The sequence below is a fragment of the Mauremys reevesii genome, linkage group 8 (assembly GCF_016161935.1).
Source record: "Mauremys reevesii isolate NIE-2019 linkage group 8, ASM1616193v1, whole genome shotgun sequence".
Lineage (NCBI taxonomy): Eukaryota > Metazoa > Chordata > Testudines > Geoemydidae > Mauremys > Mauremys reevesii.
This window is the reverse complement of record NC_052630.1, coordinates 105,881,690-105,903,621: the sequence shown is the minus strand read 5'-3', so window position 1 is coordinate 105,903,621 and position 21,932 is coordinate 105,881,690. Positions and strand designations below refer to the sequence as shown.

Genomic DNA, 21,932 nt, shown 5'->3' with positions numbered 1-21,932 from the left:
GAGGTGGCCCACTCAACAGGATCCAGCCTGGTGACCCTTCCCCGAACAGATAGCTGGCCAGTTTCCCCAAGCCTCCCGTATACAGGGCCCCAGCTGTGTAACTCTTAGCCATGAAGGCAAGGACCTATGTGAGTAGTCTTAGTTAAGTCAGTGGGACTATTTGTGTGAGTTCAGAGCTCACCAAAGTGGGCCCAAAGCATAGGGGTTTAGGGCTGGGATGCAGCTAAAATACTTTAGCTAAGAGCCAGCACTAAAAAACTAAACCCTTCTAAGTTTGCTGGCCTTTGGAAAGCCAACTGATTGTCTATCATCATCTGCCAAACCTCACATCAGCCTGCTGGGGGACAAGACGCTGCAGTGGTTTGGGGTAAAATTTGTATAGTATCAAAAAGTAGAGTACAAACAGTAAAACATGTTTTTAATTAATAAAGATTGAAGGGCAGGAACTGAAGGACAAGGACACGTGGGTGCTTTGGGTTGTTTTCCATTACTCTGTTTGACTCAGTAGTATTTAGAATACGCAGCTGAAGGACAATACACAATTGGGACATTTTATTTTGCATTCAGTCATACCTCAGCTCAGTGCTTTAGAACCTCGGCTACATTTTTGAGACAGAAGTTAATTACAAGAGGCAGCTCTTGAAATTAAGGCCTAGCAAATAGTTCCACCTCCCTTCACACATTCTGCCAGAACAGTCACTCACCAGGCCTCTGTCGGTGACTTGAGCGGACATGTGAACCAATGGTTCTTCTGGACACACAAGAGCAGGTAACAGCTTAGGAACCTGGAAGAGGAGATCCCAAGTCACAGGTGAACAAGGTAATGATACATCAGTATATTACATGGACAAATCCAAGCAGGCTTATGTTTCATGGCACTTCGGTATATACTGTAAACATGCTCACTTACAGAAGACATTTTATCACCTGTGGTTTACACTTGCAACAGATGCGTGGTAGTTACCCTCTTCGCTCCATAGGAGAAGATAGCCAGCACTGTACCAGTACAGTCCATTAGTACGTTTCCTCTTTGCACACCCTGGTCTAATCAGGAATCAGCAGCAAGCTGCCAGGCTCCCACAGAACTCGAAGGACACGCAGTATTTGAGTTCGTACAGAATGTAACTCAGCATGCTGTAACACAACACAGTACACAACCGAGTACTCTGACATCCTAGGATGACTAAGTTAAAGCATTTAGTAGAAGGGAGCTTGCTGAAGCACAGGCAAGGGAGAAGAACTATTTCAGGTGTGTGAGGGGAAAACACAAAGGTGATGAGGTGTCTGTTCCAGAAAGCAGACGCTGCAGAGGAAAAGGCAGGTGCTAGAGAAGCAGACATAGCAGAGAAGGTAACAGAGAGAGACAAGGTCCAGGAAGTAGCCAAGGACAAATCCATGGAGAGTAATTTTGAACGGGCTCCTGAAATGAATGGGGAGCTAGGGTTATAGGAGGACAGGATAATCCCACCCTTCCTCTGTGTGCAGGAGGGAAGGCAGGCTAGGGCATCCTGTACCCGCTGGAGTCAGCCTGGAGCAGGCGGGCACAGGAGATGACAGTGTGGCTGAGGACTGCAGCGGAGGGGCAGTGGGGCACACAGGCAATGCTGCAGAGGTGGCCGGGGCAGACTGACATGCAAGATGCAGGAGAACAGTCCAGGGTTGGGAATGATGCCAAGGTCATGGACAATGAAAGGTCCATGTTGAGAAGAGAGCGGTCATGGGGCTGTGTTTCAGGATACTCAGGCTTCTTTCAAGATATTCAGGTAAATGGAGCTGAGAGAAAGCCACATTCAGTTAAGACAGACAGAGGAGTCTGAGTAGCACCTTTGTACGGACAACCAAGTATCACCTCAAGTGTGGCAGCGAAGGTAAAAGTAGAAGTACAATTACCAAAAGGGAGATGGTCGGTAAAGAAAAGCAGAAGGCAGAGAACTGAACCTCAGGGGATTCCATCAGGTGGGAGGTGTAGGGAGCAGATAAAAGAAAATAACCCGTGGTCTCACAGTGAGATGCCATTCGCAGTGGATTGTGCAGAGATGATCAGCCCTCTCCCTTCTGAAACGCTCTGATCACCAGAGAAAGAGTTCACAATACTAGCTTTTAAACTGTCGTAAGGGTTCAGAGTGGATCCCGCAATGAGATTAATGGCTAAATTCACCCCTCTCAGAGAGCAACTGTTTCAGGCTGCCAGCAGCCCCAGGCAGACATTGCTGCATCTGTCACTCTTCACATCTTGAAGGTTGTCTCTGCCACCACCAGGGCTAGAGACGGAGCTGTTTAAAGGATGAAAGGTGAGATCCTGATACATAAGATGCAGCCATTATTGAAAAGCAACAGCTCACTGAGCCATCCCAACAAGGCCAATTTTACCTCAGTGGTGCTGCCTCGGCACAGGGATGCTGCCATAGCTTGAGACACAGTAGTGCAGCCATGACAGAAGGGATCCAAGAGAGAAATGAACAGCTATGAAGTAGCATGGAATGGTCCATTCTGTCCAAGGCTGTTCTGAGAGATGAGGAAGGAGAAGCAGCCTTGATCAGCAGAAAGGAGGAGGTGGTTACATACATGAAGAACGATTTCTCATCTGTGGCCAGGGCAAAACCCAGATTGAAATCAGTCAAGGGTAGCACAGCATGGGAGGGGACCAGAATGATTAGAGAAGGCTACTAGCGCAAGCATTTCTGCTCTGAAAGGGAAGGCTAGCGATGGGGCGGGAGTTAGAGGGAGTCTCTGGGTCAAGGGAAAGTTTAATATTTTGCTTTTAATTCATCTTAGAAGGAAACTATTTCCTGCTATTGAAGCTAACTCCCCCTTGAACCCACTGCCCATGCATTGGCTTCAGCTGGAAGTGAAACAATTCCGGTCCAGTGTCTCCTCCCCATGAGGGCAACGGCTTAGAACGCTGCTCCTCCTCTGGCCGTAACAGCGCGGCTCGCTTTGAGCTGCCAGGTGCAGCCTTAGAGAGAAGGCATCAGAACTGTCCACAAAGCCCAAGAGGAGAGCAATTGAGACCCAAAGGGTCCTCAGAGCAGAACAAAATAGAGGTGCAAACCATAGATAAAATGAAGGATGCGTCTTTTACCAGCAGTGGTAAGAGAAACAAAATGCAGCAGGACTGAGGACAAGAGCTCCTTTTCCAGGGCTCCTGGTTCAGTTCTGTTATATGATTCACCTCCACAGAGTTTCCTTAGGAACCTTACCATTCTGGAAAGTTAAAAATTCAAGGAAAATCTTCTGCAGCATTGCAGGTCCCAAAGTGAATTCAAAGCACTAGCTTTACGTACCACCCAGGAGCAAATGCATTTCCAGCACTGACCAAAATGTAGAATATTTAGCTTAAAAAAAACCCCAAACCACATGGAGCCTGACTGGCTCAACTCAATAACTTTTCACTCAAGCGGCTGCTGCCAAATGCACATGCTCACTTCCGCTAGCAAGTGGTGCTCTCCCTTAACCCTTCCGACCCACTTGTCCTTGGGCTTATAAGAGAACTCGCTGGCTGCTCTCTGTTAGCAGCACTGCGCCCTTTCTACCTTCTGTGTGCTCGACTACAGCTCCTCCCCACCCAGCGCATGCAGAGCCTTTAAAACCCCAGCTCCTGGGTTCACACCAGTTCTGCCCTGCCCCCAGTTACGGTTTGCATTCATTCACCCGTCCATTCCAATGAGATACCACAAACGGAACCAGGAGGCAGAGACAGGACTGGCCATCCCCAGGATACCAATCCAGCCCCTTCATCTCCCAGCCACAGTCCCCGGTTCCTCCCCCGCAGCATCCCTCCAGTCCTCGCCAACCTCCCCAAACCCCTAAGAAAGTCAGTCAGTCCTGCCTGCGTACACCCCACCACTTGATAGGTGAAGTGAGGATGTGTACAGGGTGGGTGCCAGTTTGGAAGAAAATAGGGTCCTAAGGGGGTTAAAGCTTTTAATCCTCACGTCACTACCGCCTACTACTAAGGCCACACTCTCTCTCTAGCCCTTCCCTTTGATCCCACACGTAATGAAGTTCTCTACCAGGGTAAATGTGCACTGGAATTGTGCCTGATCGATGTTCTCTTCTCTGTCAGCTGGAGCGCCCTGCCTTACATTGTTTACACCAGACAGAAATCTGCTCAAGCAATGGTGCATTTAGAATGGAAGCTATTATGCAGCCTAAATATGTGGGTTGCTATCAGCGCCCCCAAATAACAATCACAATTGTTTTCCTCCGTAGCTCTCGGGGTGGGTATCATCATCCCCAGCTGACAACGGGGGAAGTGAGGGGCGGAAGGTTTACATGACTTACTCGAGGTTGCACAGCGAGTCAGAGGCACAACTGGAAATAACCCCCAAGTCGCAGACCCTCTGCAGCTGACCATGCTGCATTGCCCTATGCTGCTAAAAGGGGTGATGTGCTCGGTCAGCAGCTGGATACTTGAGGCAGTCCCCGTGCAATCCTCACCAAACGGAGGGGTCTCGCTGATGAAGCTATCCCTACAGATAACATTTTACACACACACACAAGTCCCATATACAATTTTTATATTTTCCTTACCTGTCTGTTTGCTTCAATGTATAACCCAAGAGTGTTCACTCGGTAGCAGAGCCCCTCTTTCATGATATGGACGTAGCAACGCACTTTTCCTCCGTGGAAGGCTTCATTCAGCTCTGCGCTGTGACCATTCCAACATGATTTATCAGGAGCAAATTCCAGCAAGCTATCACCCTTCATGTAACTGTAGATGTCTGCAGAACACACACAGGCCATGTGAGACGGGCTTCACAGAGACAGCAACACTCTCCACAGAAGGGTTCTAGACACAGCGGTTTTAAAATATCCTTGGGGAGGGGAAACCTGTCCAGGGCCCTCACCTAAGTCCTTGACAGTTACTAAGGATTTCCTCCCATGCGGTAGGGAAGTGCGACCATCCCCATGTTACAGCTGAGGAACTGGGGCCCTGGGTAGATTAAGTGACTTGCCTATGGTCACAGAGGAAGTCTGTGGCTGACCCGGAGCAGAAGCCAGGGCTCAAATCCCAGTCTAGTGCCCTACCCGCTACCCATATTTTCACAAGTATATTGATTTGCACTGTGGCACAGGAAGAAAAACACAGAGCCAGAATCTGGTTGACTCACTGATTACAATGGAGTTACTCCTGATTTACACCAATATAAGGGAGATCAGGATAAACCCCATAATGCATCCTCCTGTCCCATCGGGGAAGAAGCCTGTATCTCAGAAACTCCCCTACGATGCCCAAGGAAGTTTGACTTTCCAACCCCTGAACAAGGGGAAATCCAGGAAGCACACCAAGAAATCTTGGGGTTCTGAGTCTTTCAAAAGAGCAGGCAAACAAAACAGGGAATAGTTCTGGTTTTTTACGTCACTTGAAATGACATTAGCCAACCATAATATGTTTGACTTTGTAATGATGGGTTAGAGGAGGCTCTCAGAGACAGAGCTCTGTAGGCCACCCTGCTATATGCTAGTCCCACCTATGACCAGGAGCATTTGCCTACATTTCCTCTTGCCAACAAAACAAAGCAAGAAAATAATCACCTGAGCTGTAAAATCATCACACATTTTTGGTACACAAACGGACAGCTAAGAAGTGCAGGTTTTAGGGCCTGATCCTACAAGCTCTGTGCATGACTGCCTATTGACGTCAATGGGAACGCCGAATTCGGCCCTTAGTTCCACATTACTTGGCATACCCTAATGCAATCCTATGGGATTTAAAGTCTGCCTGGTGGGTCAGTGGTCAGAGAACTGGCTTTTCAACTCTGGGAATCAGCTCTACCCCTGCCTTTAAATTCTAAACCCCAGAGGTCAGATTTCCCAGCCCACTGCCTGCGTCGGTTCCACAGGCCCCACCACGACAAGCTCCACACTGTTCACCTGAGATAAGCCAGCTGGGTGCAGCTAAGTGTTGGTTGGATAGCAGCTTAGCTCTGGGGCCGGGGAGGGAGCGTAAGAAAACCTGCTCATGAGAACAGAGGCAGCGCTGCCTCTCACCCCACACTGAGTATGGCTTTTTGGGTTGGGGACTGAGGTGACTGACAGAACAGGGTGCAGCATTTTATCTCAGCACTATCCGGAAATGTACCGATTAAAATAGCCTACTACAATCTTTACTGTCATATGGGCTTGGGAGAAAACTGCGGAGATGAGCCAGCCAAAGACCCCAGCCGAAAGGGGCGGAAGCAGCCAAACCGGGGACCTTTGGCCATTCAGAGAACTTTCTATAGCTTTGACTGGACTGTGCCCTAGGCTAATTGGCTGTTTTTGTCAACTCTCCCACTCTCAACCTCTGCTTCAGTGCACACCTGCCCCTCTTATCCTCTTCTCCCCTTCCCCCTGCCAAAGACCATAAGAACGGCCATACTGGGTCAGACCAAAGGTCCATCTAGCCCAGTCTCCTGTCTTCCGACAGTGGCAAATGCCAGGTGCCCCAGAGGGAATGAACAGAACAGGGAAACATAAGGGGCTGATTCCCTGTCACCCCTTCCCAGCTTCTGGCAAACAGAGGCTCGAGACACCATCTCTGCCCATCCTAGCTAATAGCCACTGATGGACCTATCCTCCATGAACTTATCTAGCTCTTGTTTGAACCCTGTCTTGTCCTTCACAACATCCTCTGGTAAATAGTTCCACAGGTTGACTGTGCGTTGTGTGAAAAGACGGTTACCCACCTTTGTAACTGTTGTTCTTCGAGATGTGTTGCTCATATCCATTCCAATTAGGTGTGCGCGTGCTGCGTGCACGTTCATCGGAAGATTTTTACCCTAGCAACACTCGGTGGGTCGGCTGGGTCGCCCCCTGGAGCGGCGCCATTATGGCATCAGATATATACCCCTGCCGACCCAACGGCCCCTCAGTTCCTTCTTGCCGGTTACTCCAACAGAGGGGAAGGAGGGTGGGTTTGGAATGGATATGAGCAACACATCTCGAAGAACAACAGTTACAAAGGTGAGTAACCGTCTTTTCTTCTTCGAGTGCTTGCTCATATCGATTCCAATTAGGTGATTCCCAAGCCTTACCTAGGCGGTGGGGTTGGAGTGAGATGTTGCAGAATGCAAAACAGATGAGCCAAATGCTGCATCATCTCTGGACTGTTGAACCAATGTGTAATGTGAGGCAAAGGTGTGAATCGATGACCAGGTAGCTGCCCGACATATTTCCTGGATGGGAACATGGGCCAGGAAGGCGGCAGATGAAGCTTGAGCCCGAGTAGAATGGGCGGTGAGGTGGCTAGCCAGAACGTGAGCCAAATCATAGCATGTACAGATGCAGGACGTTACCCAAGATGAAATTCATTGGGATGAGACCGGTAGGCCTTTCATCCGGTCTGCCACAGCTACAAAGAGCTGAGGCAACCTTCGGAAGGGTTTTGTTCTCTCGATATAAAAGGCGAGAGCCCTGCGAACGTCTAGGGTGTGCAGCTGTTCCCGACGCGATGGGTGCGGCTTCGGGAAAAAGACTGGAAGGAAGATGTCTTGACTGACATGAAAGGCGGACACCACCTTAGGGAGGAAGGAGGGGTGTGGTCACAGCTGTACCTTGTCCTTATGGAACACCATATATGGGGGGTCCGCTGTCAGGGCCCGAAGCTCAGATACTCGTCTTGCCGAAGTAATAGCGACGAGGAAGGCTGTCTTCCAGGAAAGGTACGGCAGCGAGTAGGTGGCTAGTGGTTCGAAAGGAGCACCCATAAGCTTGGCTAGCACCAGGTTGAGATGCCAGGTAGGGGTCAGGCGTCTGACTTGAGGGTACAAACGTTCCAATCCCTTGAGGAACCTTGAAACTATGGGGTGAGAGAAGACTGACGAGCCATTTTCCCCTGGGTGGAAGGCGGAGATGGCTGCCAGATGCACCTTTATGGAAGAGACCGCTAGGCCTTGTTCTTTCAGGGACCAGACGTAGTCCAGGACAGGAGGAAGTGACACCTGCCTGGGGACTGAGTTACGTTGAGCGCACCAGCAGGAGAAATGCTTCCACTTGGCCAGATATGTCATCCTAGCGGAAGGCTTCCTACTGCCCAAGAGCACGTGTTGGACCGAGGCAGAGCAACGCAACTCAGACTGGCTCAACCACGCAGCAACCATGCTGTGAGGTGAAGAGACTGCAGGTCCGGATGGTGAAGTCTGCCAAAGTCCTGTGTTATGAGATCCGGCCAGAGTGGCAGGGGGATCGGGTCTGCCACTGAGAGGTCAAACAACATGGTGTACCAGTGCTGCCTCGGCCACGCTGGAGCAATCAGGATCAGGTGGGCGCTGTTCCTGCGAAGCTTGAACAGGACTCTGTGGACCAGCGGGAACGGTGGAAAGGCCTAGAGTAGGTGCTTCTTCCACGGGATGAGGAAAGCGTATGATAGGGAGCCCGGGGAGCGTCCCTGGAAGGAGCAGAACACCTGGCATTTCCTGTTCTCTCAGGAGGCAAAAGAGGTCTATGTGGGGAAACCCCCACTTCCGGAAAACAGAATGGATGACATCCGGACGAATCGACCGCTCGTGAGACAGAAAGGATCTGCTGAGGCGATCCGCCAGAGTGTTCTGGACTCCTGGGAGAAAGGACGCTACCAAATCGATCGAGTGGGCTATGGAAAAGTAACCCAGAGGTGGAAGGCTTCTTGACAAAGGAGGGAGGAGTGTGCTCTGCCCTGCTTGTTTATGTAAAACATGGCCGTTGTGTTGTCCGTGAACACTGATACACAATGGCCTTGGAGATGCTCTCGAAACACCTGGCATGCTAGATGGACCACCCTCAGCTCCTGCACATTGATGTGTAAGACTAGTTCTTGAGTTGACCAGAGGCCTTGAGTGCGGAGGCCCTCGAGGTGAGCACCCCAACCCAGAGATGACACGTCCATGGTTAGGGCTATCGAGGGTTGCGGTGGGTGGAATGGCATCCCTGCACAGACTAGAGTGGGGTTTAGCCACCAGGTTAGGAAGCCCAGAACCTTCCGGGGAATAGTGAGCACCGAGTCCAGGCTGTCCCTGCGTGGCCAGTATACTGGAGCAAACCAGGTTTGAAAGAGACGGAGGCGTAGCCTGGCGTGTTTGGTCCCGAAGGTGCAGGAGGACATGTGACCTACTAGGCTGAGGCAGTTGCGCACCGACGTTGTCGGGAAGGTTTGAAGTCCTCGAATAATTGTAGCCATCGCTTGAAAACGCGACTGTGGGAGGCAGGCTCTGGCCAGATTGGAGTCCAGAACCGCTCCGATGAAGTCTATTCTCTGCGAAGGTGTCAGAGTAGACTTCTGTGTTGATCATCAGGCCTAGGCTCCTGAAGAGGTCTTGGACGATGCACAGGTGACGTGACACTTGTAACTGGGAGGTCCCTCGAATGAGCCAATCGTCGAGGTACGGGTAGACATGTACCCAACGACGCCGGAGGGAGGCGGCGACTACGGCCATGCATTTCGTGAACACTCGTGGGGCCGTAGAAAAGCCAAACGGAAGTACGGTGAACTGAAAGTGTTGATGGTTGACCACAAAACGGAGGTACCGTCTGTGTGGTGGGTAAATTGCGATGTGGAAATATGCGTCCTTCATATCCCGGATCCAGGGACGGGATAATGGTCCCCAGGGTTACCATGCGGAACTTCAGCTTTATCATGAATTTGTTGAGATCTCGCAGGTCTAGGATCGGTTGTAGACCTCCCTTTGCCTTGGGGATTAGGAAGTAGCGGGAGTAAAACCCCTTGCCCCTCATGTCTTTTGGTACCTCCTCTATGGCTCCCATGGCTAGGAGCGACTGGACCTCTAGTAAGAGGAATTGATCGTGAGAGGGGTCCCTGAAGAGGGACGGGGAGGGAGGATGGGAAGGTGGAGTTGAAACAAAACTGGAGGTGGTATCCCCATTCCATCGTGTGCAGGACCCAGTGATCGGAAGTTAGCTGGGACCAGACTGGGAGGAAATGGGAGAGGCTGTTGAAAAATGGAGGAAAAGGATCCGGGAAAATAACTGGTGGGCCGTCCTCGGGCGTCCCATCAAAAGTTCTGATTGGGCCCTGCTGGTGGTTTAGGGGGGGGCCTGATTTTGACCCCCTTGAGGGCCACACTACCTCCGACGATTCTCTCTACCATGCCTTCTGCTAAAGTCCTGACGCGGCCTAGGCGGGGCGTAAGGGCGGTGTGGCTGGGACTGGAAGGTCCTGCGTTGGGTCACTGGCGTGTGCATCCCCAGCGAGCGCATTGTGACGCGATTGTCCTTCAGACTTTGCAATCTGGGGTCAGTCTTGTCTGAGAAAAGGCCCTGGCCTTCGAAGGGCAAGTCCTGACTAGTTTGTTGTAATTCAGGAGGAAGGCCTGAGACCTGGAGCCTCATTGTCACTCCTGACGCCAGAGTTCCGGCTGCAGAGTCTGCTGCATCCAGAGAGGCTTGGAGGGAGGTTCTTGCCACCTTTTTACTCTCCTCAAGTAAGGCCGTAAATTCTTGATGGGACTCCTGGGGAAGAAACTCCGTAAACTTCCCCAAGAACGTCCACGTGTTAAAGTTATACCTACTTAGAAGGGCTTGTTGGTTTGCCACCCTACGTTGAAGGCCCCCGGCTGAGTATATTTTGCAGTCTAGGAGGTCCATGCGCCTAGCCTCCTTCGACTTAGGAGCAGGGGCTTGCTGGCCATGACGCTCCCTTTCGTTCACCGATTGCACCACTAAAGAGCAAGGAGGTGGGTGAGTGTAGAGATGATATTCATACCCCTTTGAGGGGACCATGTATTTTCTCTCTACTCCCCTGGCTGTGGGGGGAATCGAGGCTGGGGATTGCCAAATGGTGTCCGCATTTGTCTGTATGGTGTGGATAAATGGGAGAGCCACTCTAGTAGGTGCGTCAGCCGAAAGGATGTCCACTACAGGGTCCTCTATTTCAGGGACCTCCTCCACTTGTAAGTTCACATTCTGAGCCACTCGTCTCAAGAGGTCTTGATGGGCCCTTAGATCAATTGGCGGAGGGCCTGAGGAGGATGTTCCTGCCACCGCCTTGTCTGGCGAGGAGGAAGAGGAGAGGCCAGGGACCAGAGGGTCCTGTGGGGGCTCCTGTTCTTGAGGAGCGTCATTTGCGTCAGGTGGGACCTGGGTATCTGCAGGTGGTATTGGAGCCTCATCCATGCCCATGGGACGGGGGGGAGCGGGTTACTGTTGCCTCTGGCACCCGGTGTTCTGACGGGGCCGATCGTGGAACCACTGAAGGAGCACCTTGTGCTTGGTGGTATGCCCACAGTGACCAGAAGGACCAGTGATGGGGTCCTTGCTCATGGCTCTGGCTCTCGGGCAATATATGGCTGGGGACATCCGAGTCGCGCTCCTGTGGATAGGAAGCGCTACCAGCCTGTGATGACACAGATGTGTGTCTCAACGGCCACGGCGGTGCTGACAGACCCTGAGAGGGAGCCACGGTTCTGGTTGCTCTTTCCCGGGCGGTACCAGAGAGTGGTACCGGGAGCTATAACGGTACCGCGAGCGAGACCGGGACCTGCGACCATAGCGGTGCCGGGAGGTTGACCGGGATCTCAAGTCCTTTCGCCTGGAACAGCTGCGAGATGCGCGGTGCCGTGAACGGTGCCAGGAGTCAGATCGGTACCGTGAGTATCTGGCCGAGCGGTGCCGCGAGTGCGACCGGTACCGCGATGGAGAGTGGTGCCGGGACTGCAAGCGGCATCGGGACAGAGATCGGCGGCGTGACCGAGATCTTGAACGGTGCCTCTCGGCGGCTCCCACGGAGGGCGGCCTCAGCAAGGCAGGCTTGCCAATAGATTGGATGACCCGCACCGGCGGTGCCGGGGGTTGAGGCAGCGCGGTCTCCGTCATCGCGATCAACTCCTGTGCCATGGAGAAGGTCTCCGGCATGGATGGGAGAGCAAGCTCGACCACAGCGTGAGCCGGGGAGCTTTCGGGCACCGGACTCAACGGCTCTTGCGGGACCGGAATGAACGGTGCCACACTCTGCAGTGCCGCACCTGGCGGTGCCGCGGCAAATGACGGTGCCGGGCGATCTGTCGTCGACGGGCGCTCCTTCTATGGTGCGGGTGGTGCCGAAGCAGCCGGAGCGCTGTGTTGCTTCCTGGGCCGCGGGGACAGGGAGCGGTGCCGAGCAGACGTCGGTGCCAGTGAGGGGCAGTGCCGTGGCTCCTTCGTGGTACCGGAGCGGTCCGGAGCCAAAGGAGCGCTCCTCACAGATGCAGGCTGTTGAGTGCTCGGTACCCACGTTGCAGGGCTAAGTGCCGCCTCCATGAAGAGCTGTTTCAGTCGAAAGTCCTGCTCCTTCTTCGTCCTCGGTTTAAATGACTTACAGATGCGGCACTTTTCAGGAAGGTGGGATTCCCCTAGGCACTTGAGGCAGGAGTTGTGGGGATCCCCTATTGGCATCGGCTTTTGGCATGCCGAGCACGGTTTGAATCCCAGTGACCTGGGCATGAGCCCGGCACCAGGGTAGAGGAAAGGGGATAATCCCCGATCCCCCCTCAACTATATACACTAACTATATATATACACACACAACAACTAACACTAACTACAACTGTAAAAACTCGAATTATAAACACAATTAACAGTAAAGAACAACGAGTAAGCTAGGGAAGTGGAGATCAGCAATGCCGCGCTCCACAGTTCCAACGACTGTCACGGGCGGTAAGAAGGAACTGAGGGGCCGTTGGGTCGGCAGGGGTATATATCCGACGCCATAACAGCGCCACTCCAGGGGGCGACCCAGCCGAGCCACCGAGTGATGCTAGGGTAAAAATCTTCCGATGAACGTGCACGCGGCGTGCGCACACCTAATTGGAATCGATATGAGCAAGCACTCGAAGAAGAAAAAAAGACTTCCTTTTGTTTTAAACTTGCTGCCTATTAATTTCATTTGGTGACCCCCAGTTCTTGTGTTATGCGAAGGCATAAATAACACTTCCTTAGTTACTTTCTCCACACCCAGCATGATTTTATAGACTTCTATCATATTCCCCTTTAGTCGTCTCTTTTCCATGCTAAAAAGTCCCAGTCTTATTAATCTCTCCTCAGATGGCAGCCGTTCCATATCCCTAATAATTTTTGTTGCCCTTTTCTGAACCTTTTCCAATATCTTTTTTTGAGATGGGGTGACCACATCAGCACAGTATTCAAAATGTGGGCGTACCATGGATTTATATAGAGGCAATATGATATTTTCTGTCTTATTATCTATCCCTTTCTCAATGATTCCCAACATTCTGTTTGCCTTTTTGACTGCCTCAGCACACTGAGTGGGTGTTTTCAGAGAACTATCCATGATGACTCCCAAGATCTCTTTCTTGAGTGGTAACAGCTAATTTAGACCCCATCATTTTATAGGTATAGTTGGGATTGTGTTTTCCGATGTGCATTACTTTGCATTTATCAACATTGAATTTCATCTGCCATTTTGTTGCGCAGTGACCCAGTTTTGTGAGAGCCTTTTATAACACTTCGCAGTCTGCTTTGGACTTAACTATCGTGAGTAGTTTCGTATCAGCTGCAAATTTTGCCATCTCACTGTTTACCCCTTTTTCCAGATCATTTATGAATATGTTGCACAGCACTGGTCCCAGTACCAATCCCTCAGGGACACCACTATTTACCTCTCTCCATTCTGAAAACTGACCATTTATTCCTACCCTTTGTTTCCTATCTTTTAACCAGTTACCAATCCATGAGAGGCCCTTCTCTCTTATCCCATGACAGTTTACTTTGCTTAAGAGCCTTTGGTGAGGGACCTTGTCAAAGGTTTTCTGAAAATCTAAGTGCACTATATCTCCCCTGTCCACATGGACGTTGACCCCCTCAAAGAATTCTAGTAGACTGGTGAGGCATGATTTCCCTTTACAAAAACCATGTTGACTTTTCCCTAACAAATTATGCCCTTCCATTTTCTTTCCATTTAGCTTATCCCCTCTTAAGTAACCCCCCAATCCCTCTCCCCAGAAGAATGGAACTAACATGACATTTACCATCACACTATTCTCCCTGTTTGTGTGTTCAACCTCTTCCCTAACCCTGCACCTGTCTTGGCTGTTTAGACTGTAAGCTCTACGGGGCAGGGACCGTCTACCACTTTGTGTTAGTGCAGTGGTTCGCACAGTGGTGCTCCACTCTTGCCTGATCCTTAAGCATTACCATAATAAGCATGTTGAATACATAAAAAAGAAAAGGACCCACTGATTTAGACAAACTCTGGAGTCTATCCAGTAGCTCAACTGCAGCATGAATGCTTCAAGATCTTCATTAAACCAGCCGATTCTTGCACTCACCTAATGACTTTTGATCCTTCTTTTGATCCTGCTCTTTGTTGTCCTGTCCTTGTCGTAATGATGCAGGAGAGGAGAACTGTTTCCTAACTAGATACGGAATCAGTTCACTTCGGATAGATGTTAATGACCTAGGAAAAAACAATGTCCACAAATGAAATCAATGAACATTAAGTGCTGACATCCATTTGATTTCTTCACAGAAGATCTACCAGACATTTTGCAAGTTGCTTATTTAGCAGAAATAAAAATGCCAGATGCTCAAGAGCATCTGGTACCCAGACAGCTTCCATTAAATGTGTGCTTTTTTACTATATATGAATCTAGGAGGGACTTCACTCAACCTTCTTTGCGAGATGGGGAATCAAAACAACCTTCTGACCTTCCCAGCAAATTCCCCATTTCTCTAACTTAAATCCCTCAGGTCTGCAAAGGGAGTGTAAAACACCACTGGATCACAATGGTGATGCTTGGAACCCACTCTGCATGGCTGCAAACGACGACACAAAGTGGGGCCAGGAAAATAAGAGAATCCAGTGCCTGCTGCAACGCCCTTCTCAGGGAAAAACAGTAAAGAAACTACTTGTTGAACAGTGAAACATTCAAGAATATTTGAAATATTCAATCCTTAAATGAAAACAATGAATCACAAGCCATAACGGTGTCCTGTTCCACTGCACATCTGAAAACCCAAAGAACATTTTCAGGCTTATTTCCTTAACCAAAGGAAGTTCAACACATATCTTAAGTTCAGGAATGAGGTGTCATATTCTTTAAGGGCCTCAATCCAACAGCCATGGAAGTCAATGGAAGGGGTCCCACTGACTTTACTGGGCATTGGTTCTGTCTGTCTTATGTCCTTATCTGGCCCCAGTATCAAAGAAACTCAGCACCTCACAATCTTTTGTTGTATTTAACCTCAAAACCTCATCCCCTCTGAGGCCAGACAGGGCTGTTATCCCCATTGTACAGATGGGGACTGAGGCAGGGAGAGATGACGTGACTTGCCCAAAGGGATACAGGCAGTAAGTGGCAGAGCAGGATTACAGCCAGGTCTCCAAAGTCCTAGGCTAGTGCCCACCACTGGGCTACTCCTTTGCTTTTATACAACAACAAATAAAGCCTGCTTCTCCCCCGACTCCCAGAAAGGCCAATGCTGTGTCTATTGCACTTGAGCTTGGGAGGCTACTACTTTACTGGAGAGTTAACTTTGGAAGATCATTTGAAGTTGCAATAAAAAGTGTTTGAAAATAACACACATGTAATCATTGAGGTACTACGTGAGGAGAAGTAGCCTGTGGCCTATAACTTCCTTACACTGGGTCTGAAACCAGTTTTATTGTTATTGCTTCATTACTTTAACAATATGCATTTTGTTGCTGCCCTGTTAATTATTTAAAGGCTGGGAAAACCATTCAGCAAACTAATCCAACTTGACCTATACAAAGGGGAATGTATAACTTCTGTAATGTACGAGGAAAGGTTAAAAGAAACAAATATGTATAGCTTGGTTAAATGATAGCAGGGGATATCCATAATCAGCGGAAGGGTGCAGACAGCAGAGAAAGAAAGGGGGTACCCAGGGCAGAACTAGGAGTTAACTATGGATTCAATTAAAGGAGGAATTATTTAGGCTGAATATTAGGAAAACGCTTTCTGGACAGTGAGATCTATTAGACGTCAGAGCAGACTCTCAAGTGGTGGAAGTCCTGAAAAATATGCAGCACAGAACAATCCCGCACCAGTACCCTCTGCCATGTGTGACACTGGAATGGGTTTGGGAGCCAAAAAGGACTTCTCCATCTGTAGCTTCCCTGGGCAAGTTCAGATTAGATCATCAGACCTACCACAAAGGCCAGAACGAAGCACTATCCTGGCATACTGACAACAGAGGTTGGAAGGCAACGTTTGTGTTATATATCCTGCCCTGTAATTTTTTAGGTTTCGCATATGGAACCATCTGAACCATCCCAAATCTAACCCTTTGATCGTCTCACTTTTGTCCTGAGCGAGAGCCCATGTGCTCTATCCGGCAATCTGTCCTTAATCTCCAAAACAGCATAATTATATATCATCTTGAGGTAGCCATATTTCAGGAACTAATGAAGCAAAACTCTTCGTTCTTTAATCACAAAATCTCTCACCGCTAACCATTTACAGACTCTCTGTGCCATGGTCTCCGAGCCCTGCATTCTGACATACGTGTGGGTATGCAGATGGGCAGTTTACTAGCTTAAAATGTTTGCCTGCAGCTGTGCCATTCAGCAACGATTTCCTGCTTGGGTTTTCTGCTCTGTCCAAAACCGACAATCATGTTTTTCCCTCAGAGGCTGGCCAGGGCATTTATGGGATCCATTACCTATAAAATATCTGAGTATTTGGCACAGTCTTAAACAGTCTGAAGCAGAGAACAACCCAACAGAGTAGGACGTGAAAGAGGTGGAAACGGGGAAAGACAAAGTTTTGCCCTATTTTGGATGTTTTATTCTTTCTTGGCCATACTTTTACAGTCTTCCCAGCAGTCTCTGAAATGCTATCCATGTTCCTCACTTACAAGGTGGGCCAAACGCCGGTCACCTATCGAATATCTCACTCTCACACTGTTTAAACAGGATTTCATGGAACTGTTAAAGGGAATTTGCTTTTGGAAGGTCTTAAAATATTAGCAGTAAGGCATTTGGTAATCAAGATTTGGAAATTTCTCTTGACATGTTTTGCAAATGTGGCTACTCAAAGTGGCCAGGTAAGAACATTTTTTGAGAGTCTGAAAAGAGGCAAACAAACATCTGGCCAGGGTGAGAATGAAGGTGAGGAAAGAGAAATCAGAAGGATTAGGTCTGAAAAACCTTAAACAGGAAAAAAAATTAACAAGAAGTTGGGAGGATGCCAACTGGCCTGCATGTAGATTCAGGAAAATTAAAGAAGAAAGGGTTTCTGGCTCAGCGCTATAAAAATATTCTTATAATAATAAAATCCTAAAGAGCAGTTACAAGAGCCTATGTAAAGAGTCAGAGAAGAAAGGATAAGCTTGTTAAATCTGGAAAAGGAGTCTCTCCTATTCGATCACCATGGCGTCTGTATTAGTACTGCCCTGACTCAAGCACCAAGGAAGGCCGAAACACACAATGAAAATGACATAAGGAAACCTCTACTGTTTCCAGAGTGAAGAAGTGAGGGGTAATGCAAAGTTAAGGGGAAAAGCCTGTCAAGAGCCATGGCTGGATGACTGTGTTCTGACACTCAACAGAAAAATATGGGGGCTAAGAAGCAGATGTACCTGCTTTTAAGAAACATTTGCTAAAACAAATGGACTTTCATAAATTGTAATTAAAGTAACAGGCCATTTTCATCTTCCATCCCCATGATTTTATTTTTAAATGTTCGTATCTGTCTGTTTTCATCTCGGCAGAAATAGGATTTCAATACAGCTGCCCAAGTGTTAGAAATGCTGCTCCTCTATCAAGTGTAAAGAGAGCGAACAAAATAGTGGAGCTCCAGTCCCACTGAGAACGATGGGAGATGGTGGCTCTTTTGAAAGGGGTCAATTCGTAATGACTCAAACTTTCAGTTATGAAAAATAACAGCCAAAAAATGACTATTAAACCCAAATACCTTCAAAAGCTACTCAACAGGCAGGCCAGGAGGAAGGGGGAAACAAGGGTGTATTGATGTGTGTTTGCAGGTGATGTAGAGAGGAGGCGGGAAGCTGGGATGCATGGGCAGGGGGAATTTGGTGGTGTGTGGACAGGGGAACATAAGGCGGTGCAAGAGAAGTGGAATTTCGAGAGGTTTGTGTATGAAATCTTTAAAAAAATATCCAAACAAAAACTACGTTAAAATGGAGGTAAAGTTGAGAGCAATATCAGTAACTTGAGTTAAACTACAATACCAGCATGTTGCAATCATCCCAAAACCAAGGCATTCTAAACCTAAGAAATGCACAATTAAAGTTCCATTTTAAAAAATCCAAACACATTAAGGTATGGAACAGAATAGTTAGAGCATCCAAACAACCTTAACTCTGCCCTCTGATGACACCATGGCGTGGGGAGAGAGAATCCAATGTGTCTTTAAGAATCACTTTAATTTAATCAGGGTCTCACACACTAGAATGCCTTAATCATAATAGTTTGATTTTTGCATGGTGTTACTATAGGGCAGAGTTTAGGTTTCTGCTAGAGGAGAAACTTTCAGTTATGAAGAAGAGTAAGGAGAAAAATGATCATTAATTCCCCCAAATAGTACTCAAATGTAGCCTTCGCACAAGATCGCCATGAGTTTTAACTGTACAGAAAGTTAGAGGAGTCTGTGACAGAGCAGAGTTATGGTTGTTTGAGTGACCCAATTTTGCATTTCTAGAGATTCTCTCTCTCTCTCACACACACACACACACACACACACACACACACCACTTCAAGCCACCAAATACAGCCACCTCTTGGAGGGAACATGGCAGCACTGGAGCTTGTGAAAACATTACATAAAAGGAAGTGAAGAACAATGGATCCAGCTGAAGCAGAAGGTGGAGTTGAGGCAGAATATTATCAGCTAACCTGGAATTTAGTCTGGGTTTGCTATAAAATGTGTGATGTGATTTTTATTAACCAAAACTGGTTAGAACCTTGATTTCCTGTGTCACAATACTCCTTAACATCATTAACAAAATAAAAATAAAAATCACAAACCACATTGCCTATTTAAATACATCATTTGATGTATTCCTCCCCCACCCCCCGAAAATGCATGAAGTCTAGGTGCTAGGATGGTGCCACTGGCTTGATCCACAGCAGGAATGGAAGCACCCACAGCCTTTATTTCCCTGTGCTAGTTTTCACTTGCTGGAGACGTTTGTAACAGAAGTGTCAGTCCCATTTACTGGCTGTCATTCATTTATATTTTCCATGTTTAACATTAAACACCATAAAACAATACTAATGAGAATGTTCATGTTAATACACCACCCCTCCCCCAGCCTTGTTTTTTTTTTTTTTTAATTTATCTGTGAGGAAGCGTGAAATCTACTGTTGTTGCCAGGACCCACCTGTAATATCTGTCACCCTTCTCCACGGTTAGTTCCTGGGGGGCAGGGGGGTTGTCTCACTTAGAATCAGCTATTTCCATAGGTGCAGACAGTGTTTATGATTCACAACCACAAAGCAGAAAGTTGTTTGTTTTCCTTATCTAGCATTGTCCCTCTCTTTGTGAGCAGTATAATGTTAGCTCTTGTACTGCTACGTAACAGTGGGTCAGATTCTGATCTCTGTTACCGGAATGATTCCATTGACTTCACTGCAGATAGTCCAGAGTCACATCAAAAGTAGAATGTGGCGCAATATTTCAAATCAGAACTTCTGGTTACAGTTCAAAGGCTCTACATATACACAATTGAACAAATCCTATGGAATATTACAGCATCAGCCAAAATGAGCGTTGCATGTTTACAGAGGATAATAAAGATCTAAGAAAAAAGGAAAGAGGAAGAAAATAGGGGGTGGAGGAAGAAAGAGGAAAGTTAATGATGAAGCTTGTAGGTAACATAGTTCATGGTTCTCATCATTTAAGGGATAAAGCCAAATAACGTTTAAAAATGCCATGTAAGCCGGGAGCTCTCTTGTTGAATCTCAATGTTATTTTCTCCTGATCCTTTGATGGAGATTAAAAATTTCCATGTGAATACAAAGAAAGAAACAACAGTTAGCCTGAGATTTTCCCCCCAGCTTTGAATTCTCTGAACTAGAGCAGCAGCCACCATTCTCATCCCCTCCTCCCCCGACCACTCTCCCTCAAAGAAAAAAGTCAACTCACTTTGAAGAAAGAGACAAAACAAGGCCAGGGCAAGGAGGATTAGGGAAATGATATTTATATCATGGACCAAATTAAAATGTCAATGCAAGAGGCAGGCAAACAGCCCTTGCCATACAGACACGCCAGGCATGTTTCCTCCAGGAAACAGGAAAGCGATTTGAAAAGAGTTAATGCAGTCCTGAGTTAATACCACCTGCCGCAGACTCAACACCACTTAGAAGACCGTGTTTGGGTCCATTTCCCACAATGTGGTTTTAACGAGCACAATGGAAGAAGCAATTACAAGCCTTTTTCCCATCTCCTTATTGATTCAGGGCAAAAAACGCTGGAATTTCTGAGACATGCTAAGAATTTGGAGCTAGCAGATGTGGGTTATATGCAGAAGGGGAAAAAAAGGAGCAAAAATTAAACAGCATGACCGGGGAGGGGGGGTTTCTGCTGCATTCTGCTATAAGACATTTTGCCCCACATCTCTCAACAACCTCTCCCCCATTCGTTTTCCTCTAACCCAGTGGTTCCCAAACTTTAACAACCTGTGAACCCCTTTCACTAAAATGTCAAGTCTCGCAAACCTCCTCCTAAAAATGAATATTTCCAGGGATTTTCTCCTTTACCTGAGTATAAATGATAAAAGCAGTGAAATATAAAATTTGTTTTTGTGACATGCTTATTACACGCTATTTATTATTAATTATTATCTATCATTACAGTATTTTTATTACATTATGAAAACGGCAACACTCTTCCAAGATCTCACTTTCGTAGCTTGTATCACTTTGAATAAGCCTGTTCTAAGACAAGGCTCCTATGTTTCATCAAGGAGTATCAGATGGGAAACAGCAGGAAGGGATTTAAGAAGCCAACTCAAAGAGTTCCTCCTACCCAAGCATTCAGGTCTTGAGCAGTCCAGGCAAACAACGCATGTTACAACAAAGCTTAAACTTGTTCTTCAGCATAATTTAAAAAACAAGACTAGCTGCCTATTTCATTTTAAAAACAGCAAAAAATATCCACCTCCCCTTTCCATTTCTCATAAGGAGTCTTAAAGTTTAAATCTCCTCAGCGTGATAGATGCGCTTGCTTTGATCTGCTTAGCTCTTGGAAGTCCAGGGGCTCTGGGCTGCTGGCCACAGGCTGCCCAGGGTCCCTAGGGACAGCTCTGTCCGCCATTAGGGATTTTTTTCCCCGAGAAACCCCTGTAACATTTTGCAAACCCCAGTTTGGGAACCACTGTTCTAACCCAAGACTAATTTTAACCAATAAAAGAACAACTCCAAAGAAACCAGGTGTGTCAATAAACTGTTAGGCAGTTCCTTGTACCTAACCTAATAACCAACAGCATTAACCAGGGCACTGAACAAACATTAGTGCTTCTTTCATTTTTGTCCCTGTTTTGCTACAAAAATGTTTGATGCAAAGAGAGTAAATCTCTATTTTTCAAATCTCACGTTAATTAGGAAATTTGTCAGTGTCTTTTATATTATTGGAGCTAAAAATCCACAAACGAGTCATGGAAACTTTGAGAAACATTCTGTTGAAAGACAATTTTTCCTGCCTGCTGCCATCCTTGTTGTCCCAGATTTTCAATAACTAAGACCTTCGGTTCTGACAAGTTGACCACCTGCATGTGACTCTTTCTACAGCCATCGTTCAGCGTTCCTGCCTACCCTCGGGCTTTTGACCTTAGACCAAAGTTTCTGAGTGAATTTCTCAAACCCCCAAGATTGCCTCTAAAAATCTCAGGACTCTTGGTGGTGATGACTGGCCAGAGGGAGCACACATGCGATGATCACAGACAGCATATTCTGAAAGTAGGGTGGACTAAATTATGGAAGGGACAGCGTGAAGGCAGGACACAGCAAAACTGTTCTTGAGTTCTATCAATGTTTG

The 21,932-nt window shown here is 47.7% G+C and overlaps 1 protein-coding gene across 2 annotated transcripts in view; it reads right to left on the bottom strand.

The window, feature by feature from the left end:
• The window catches only part of EIF2B3 (eukaryotic translation initiation factor 2B subunit gamma), a 140,639-nt gene that overhangs the window by 30,795 nt on the left and 87,912 nt on the right, over positions 1–21,932 (bottom strand). For both annotated transcript variants that reach the window (XM_039485799.1, XM_039485800.1), the window contains 3 exons: positions 14,241–14,368; positions 4,534–4,724; positions 705–785 (listed from right to left, as the gene is read on the bottom strand). In XM_039485799.1, coding sequence (XP_039341733.1) covers positions 705–785; positions 4,534–4,724; positions 14,241–14,368 — 400 coding nt within the window. The remainder of the gene's footprint in view (positions 1–704; positions 786–4,533; positions 4,725–14,240; positions 14,369–21,932) is intronic.